General features: G+C 56.9%; 1 protein-coding gene across 2 annotated transcripts; it reads left to right on the forward strand.

The window, feature by feature from the left end:
- The first annotated feature begins 3,562 nt into the window (after window positions 1-3,562).
- BLOC1S1 (biogenesis of lysosomal organelles complex 1 subunit 1) lies at window positions 3,563-6,097 on the forward strand. Of its 2 annotated transcripts, none has more exons than XM_066567864.1 (4): window positions 3,563-3,671; window positions 3,983-4,055; window positions 4,483-4,615; window positions 5,868-6,097. In XM_066567864.1, exons 1-4 carry the CDS (start codon window positions 3,611-3,613, stop codon window positions 5,973-5,975), a joined length of 375 nt encoding a protein of 124 aa, XP_066423961.1. In that variant the 5' UTR covers window positions 3,563-3,610; the 3' UTR covers window positions 5,976-6,097. The 2 variants fall into 2 exon arrangements, with proteins under 2 accessions (XP_066423961.1, XP_066423960.1); XM_066567863.1 differs by having other exon boundaries at window positions 3,564-3,671; window positions 5,865-6,097.

A 6,097-nucleotide genomic window follows, 5' to 3' on the forward strand; every position in this document is an offset into this window, starting at 1 on the left:
TAGCGGGAGGGACCGCGAACCCACAGAGTGACCCCAAATAGCGGGGAGGGGACCCCGAACCCACAGAGTGACCCCAAATCCCGGGAGGGACCCCAAATACCGGGACTGACCCCAAACCCACAGAGTGACCCCAAATCCCGGGAGTGACCCCAAATACCCGGAGTGACCCCAAATACCCGGAGTGACCCCAAACCCACAGAGTGACCCCAAATCCCGGGAGGGACCCCAAATACCGGGACTGACCCCAAACCCACAGAGTGACCCCAAATACCGGGAGGGACCGCGAACCCACAGAGTGACCCCAAATCCCGGGAGTGACCCCAAATACCCGGAGTGACCCCAAATACCCGGAGTGACCCCAAACCCACAGAGTGACCCCAAATACCCGGAGTGACCCCAAACCCACAGAGTGACCCCAGATTCCTGGAGTGACCCCAAACCCCGGGGAGAGACCCCAAACCCAGGGACTGAGCCCAAATCCCGAGGAGTGACCCCAAATCCAGGGAGTGACCCCAAATCCCGGGACTGAATCCAAATCCAGGAGCGGACCCCAAATACCAGGAGTGACCCCAAATCCAGAGAGTGACCCCAAGTCCCCAGAGTGATCCCAAATCCCGGGACTGACCCCAGCCCCAGGAACTGGGGAGTGACCCCAAATTCCTGGAGTGACCCCAAATCCAGGGGCTGACCCCAAACCCACGGGGTGACCCCAAACCCACGGGGTGACCCCAAACCCTGGGACTGACCCCAAATCCGGGCACTGACCCCAAACCCTGGGACTGACCCCAAACCCTGGGACTGACCCCAAACCCAGGGAGTGACCCCAAATCCAGGCACTGACCCCAAATCCGGGGAGTGACCCCAAACCCAGGCACTGACCCCAAATCCAGGCACTGACCCCAAATCCAGGGGGTGACCCCAAATCCAGGGAGTGACCCCAAACCCTGGGACTGACCCCAAACCCAGGCCCCGACACCGACCCCATAGCGCAGGGAGTATTTTTGGGGTGGAAATGGGATTTTGGGCCATTTTCCAGCTCCCGGGTTATTTTTGGGGTGGAAATGGGATTTTGGGCCATTTTCCAGCTCTGGGTTATTTTTAGCCCCTCTCAAAGCCCCCCCGGGGATTTGGGGGATTTTTGGGATTTTTTGGGAGCGCCCGGGGCCGTGTGAACCTGCCCGGCCCCTCCCCCCCGGGATTTTGGGGGGATTTTGGGGGGGTCCGAGTGGGATCGGGGGGGTCCAAACCCCCCCTTGGGCCTCCCCATCCCAATTCTTCCCATTTTTATTTTTGGGGTTTCTTATGGGGTTTTATTTTAATTTCTTTTTAATTTTATTTTTATTTTTGGGGGTTTATTTCAGGGGTTTCTTTTGGGGGATTTTAATTTTATTTATTTTAATTTTAATGTTGGGTTTTATTTCTGGGGTTCGTTTGGGGGGAGTTTTATTTTTATTTATTTTATTTTAATTTTTAGAGTTTTATTTCAGGGGTTTCTTTTGGGGTTTTAATTTCTTTTTAATTTTATTTTTATTTTGGGGGGGTTATTTCAGGGGTTTATTTTGGGGGGTTTTAATTTAATTCATTTTAATTTTAATTTTAATGTTGTGTTTTGTTTCTGGGGTTTGTTTGGGGGGAGTTTTATTTTTATTTATTTTATTTTAATTTTTATTTTTATTTATTTTATTTTAATTTTTATTTTTAGAGTTTTATTTTGGGGGTTTATTTCAGGGGTTTATTTTGGGGGCATTTAATTTTATTAATTTTAATTTTTTAATTTTGCGTTTTATTTCTGGGGTTTGTTCAGGGGGAGTTTTATTTTTATGTATTTAATTTTAATTTTTATTTTTGGAGTTTTATTTCGGGGGTTTATTTCAGGGATTTATTTTCGGGACTTATTGTCAGGATTTATTTTTGGGGTTTGTTTTCAGGATTTATTTTGGGGTTTATTTCTGGATTTATTTATTTTTGGGGTTTATTTCAGGATGATCACCCCAAATTTTATTTTTCCCCCCTTCCCAGGACATTTCCCCCATTCCCAGGTTATTTTTCCCGGGTTATTTCCCCCATTTTTGGATTATTTTACCCATTCCGGGATTATTTTATTTTTTTTTCCCCCATTTTATTTTCCCCGGGTTTCTTTTTGCCCCTCCCGGGTGATTTTTGGCCGCGGTTCCCGCTCGAATTCCTGCGGCCGGAACTGCGGCACCCACTGGGAGCGACTGGGAACGAACTGGGATGGACTGGAAACGAACTGGGAATGAACTGGGATGGACTGGGAATGAACTGGGAGGGAACTGGGAGGGACTGGGAGCGACTGGGAACGAACTGGGATGGACTGGGAGGGAACTGGGAGGGACTGGGAGGGAACTGGGAGGGACTGGGAACGAACTGGGAGGGAACTGGGAGGGACTGGGAGGGACTGGGAATGAACTGGGATGGACTGGGAGGGAACTGGGAGGGACTGGGAGGGAACTGGGAATGAACTGGGATGGACTGGGAACGAACTGGGATGGACTGGGAGGGAACTGGGAATGAACTGGGAGGGACTGGGAATGAACTGGGATGGACTGGGAGGGAACTGGGAATGAACTGGGATGGACTGGGAGGGAACTGAGAATGAACTGGGAGGGAACTGGGAATGAACTGGGAGGGAACTGGGAATGAACTGGGATGGACTGGGAGGGAACTGAGAATGAACTGGGAGGGACTGGGAGGGACTGGGAATGAACTGGGATGGACTGGGATGGACTGGGAGGGAACTGGGAATGAACTGGGATGGACTGGGAGGGACTGGGAATGAACTGGGAGGGACTGGGATAAACTGGGAATGAGCTGGGATGAACTGGGAATGAACTGGGATAAACTGGGAATGAGCTGGGAGGGACTGGGAATGAACTGGGAGGGACTGGGATAAACTGGGAATGAACTGGGAATGAACTGGGAGGGACTGGGAGCGGCCGAGCGGGGGCGGCCGAGCCCGAGCCCCTCCCCCAGTGTGGGCTGCGCCTTCCTCATCCTCCTCCTCCTCCTCCTCCTCTGTCCCCTATAGATCCCCCAATCCCCCATAGCCCCTATAGGATCCCCCAATCCCCCCCTATAGCCCCCCTCAATCCCCTATAGCCCCCATAGATCCCCTAGTCCCCCTATAGCCCCCCCGATCCCCTATAGGACCCCTCAATCCCCCCCTATCGCCCCCCTCAATCCCCTATAGCCCCCATAAATCCCCTAGTACCCCCTATAGCCCCCCTCAATCCCCCATAGGACCCCTCAATCCCCCCCTATAGCCCCCCTCAATCCCCTATAGCCCCCATAGATCCCCTAGTCCCCCTATAGCCCCCCCGATCCCCTATAGCCCCCCTCAATCCCCCCTATAGCCCCCATAGATCCCCTAGTCCCCCCTACAGCCCCCCTAATCCCCCATAGCCCCTATAGGACCCCCCAATCCCCCCCATCCCCTATAGGATCCCCTATAGCCCCACCCCTCAGGTCACGTGGCTCGGCTCGGTCACGTGCCGGTGACGCACGGCGAAGGGGGCGGGGCGCCCCGGCGGTCACGTGCCCTGTGTTATTATAAAAGTGCGTGTTTGTGTCACGTGACGCGGCGGCCGCCATGCTGTCCCGGCTGCTGAAGGAGCACCAGGCCCGCCAGAGCGAGCGGCGCGAACTGCAGGGTGAGCCCCGCCCCCGTCCCCATGGCAACGAACCCCGCCCGCCGCGCCCCATTGGCTGCCGTAGCTGTCGCTCAGCGCAGCGCGGCGCCCCATTGGCTGGCGCGGCTGTCCGTCAAAAGGGGGGGAAAGGGCGGGAAGCCTGAGGGGCCCTGAGGGGGGGAGGGAGGACCGTGAGGTCACGGCTCCGTGCGGTGACGTCCAACGGGATCACGCTGACGTCAGGCGAGGCGATGCTGACGTCACGGATTGCATCAGGCCGGGCGGGGGTCCCGCCGGCCCTCACGGCGCTGTCCCCGCGTGTCCCCCCCCAGAGCGGCGCCGCAGGGACGCCATCGCGGCCGCCACCCGCCTCACCGAGGCCCTGGTGGATCACCTGAACGTGGGGTGAGCCCGCCAGCTCCGGGACCCCAAATTCCTTATGGGACACCACCTCCCCAAACACCAAACCCTGCCCAGGGACCCCAAACCCCCCCAGGGCCCCCATTCCGTATGGGACCACGGCCCCCAAACCCCAGACCCCTCCTGGGGACCCCCAATTCCTTCTGGGACCATCCCCACCCAAACCCCAGAGTCCTCCTGGACACCCCCAATTCCTTATGGGACCACCCCCACCCAAGTCTTGTACCCCTCCTGGAGACCCCAATTCCTTATGGGACCACCCCCACCCAAGTCTTGTACCCCTCCTGGAGACCCCAATTCCTTATGGGACCATCCGCACCCAAACCCCACCTGGGGACCCCAAACCCCACCTGGGAACTTCCAGCCCCCCACAGACCCTCTGGGGACCCCCATGTCCCCCCTGTCCCCCCAGGGTGGCCCAGGCCTACGTGAACCAGCGCAAGCTGGACCAGGAGGTGAAGACGCTGCAGGTGCAGGCGGCGCAGTTCGCCCGCCAGACCGGCCAGTGGATCGCCATGGTGGAGAGCTTCAACCAGGCCCTCAAGGTGGGCAAAAAACCCACAAAACACAGCCCAAACACACCCCAAACACACTGCAAAAACACTGCAAAAACACCCTAAACCACAGCCCAAATAGAGCCTAAAATACACCCCCAAACCCAGCCCCAAACCCAGCCCAGAGCAGCCAGTGGATCGCCATGGTGGAGAGCTTCAACCAGGCCCTCAAGGTGGGGACAAAGCCCCCTAAAAACACCCCAAAACACAGCCCAAAATCACCCCAAAACCTCAGCCCAAACACAGCCTAAAAAACACCCCCAAACACAGCCAAACCCACCCCAAAACACAGCCCAAAATCACCCCAAAACACACCCCAAACACAGCCAAACACACCCCAAAACACAGCCCAACCCACCCCAAATGCAGCCCAAACATAGCCCAAAACACACCCCAAAGACACCCCAAAATACACCCCAAAAAACACCCTAAAAGACACCCCAAAACCACCCCAAAACCCAGCCCAGAGCAGGTCTTGGGCAGCACCCAGGGGGTCTTGGGGTGATGTCAAATGGAGGGGGGGGTCTTGAGGAGCATCCAGGAGGTCTTGGGGAACATCTTGGGGGGCTTGGGGAACATTTTGGGGGTCTCGGGCAAAACCCAGGGGATCTCAAGGGCCACCCAGAGGGTCTTGAGGAACATCTTGGGGGTCTTGGGGAGCGTCTTGGGGGTCCTGGGCAGCACCTAGGGGGTCCTTAGGGGTTTTGAGGAACATCTTGGGGGTCTTGGGGAACATCTTGGGGGTCTTGGGGAACATTTTGGGGATTTTGGGGATCATCTTGGGGGTCTTGGGGAACATCTTGGGGTTCTTGGGCAGCACCCAGGGGGTTCTGGGGGATCTTGAGGAACATCTTGGGGGTCTTGGGGAACATTTTGGTGGACTTGGGGAGCATCTTGGGGGTCTTGGGGAGCACCTGGAGTGTCCTGTGGTGTCTTGAGGAGCACCCAGGGGGTCCCAGGGGGTCTTGGGGAGCATCTTGGGGGTCTCAGGCAGCACCCAGGCGGTTCTGGGGGATCTTGAGGAACATCTTGGGGGTCTTGAGGAACATTTTGGGGGTCTTGGGGAGCATCTTGGGGGTCTCAGGCAGCACCCAGGGGGTCCTGTGTTGCCCTGAGGAGCACCCAGGGGGGTCCCAGGGAGCACCCCAAGGCTCTCAGTGGAACAGGATGGGTGTCCCACACCCCCCCCTCCCCAAAATCCCCAAAGTCCCCAAAGTCCCCAAACCCCCCCATCCCTCAGGAGATCGGGGACGTGGAGAACTGGGCCAGGAGCATCGAGCTGGACATGAGGACCATCGCCACCGCCCTCGAGTACGTCTACAAGGGGCAGCTGCAGCCCTCCTGCTCCTGAGGGACCCCCGGGACCCCCCCGGGACCCCCCAGGACCGAACAATGGGGTGGGGGTCCCACCACGCTGCCCTTGGCACCCCCAGCATCGAGAGCGATGGAATAAAATGGGGGTGTGGAATAAAA

The sequence above is a fragment of the Molothrus aeneus genome, chromosome 30 (genome assembly GCF_037042795.1).
Source record: "Molothrus aeneus isolate 106 chromosome 30, BPBGC_Maene_1.0, whole genome shotgun sequence".
NCBI lineage: Eukaryota > Metazoa > Chordata > Aves > Passeriformes > Icteridae > Molothrus > Molothrus aeneus.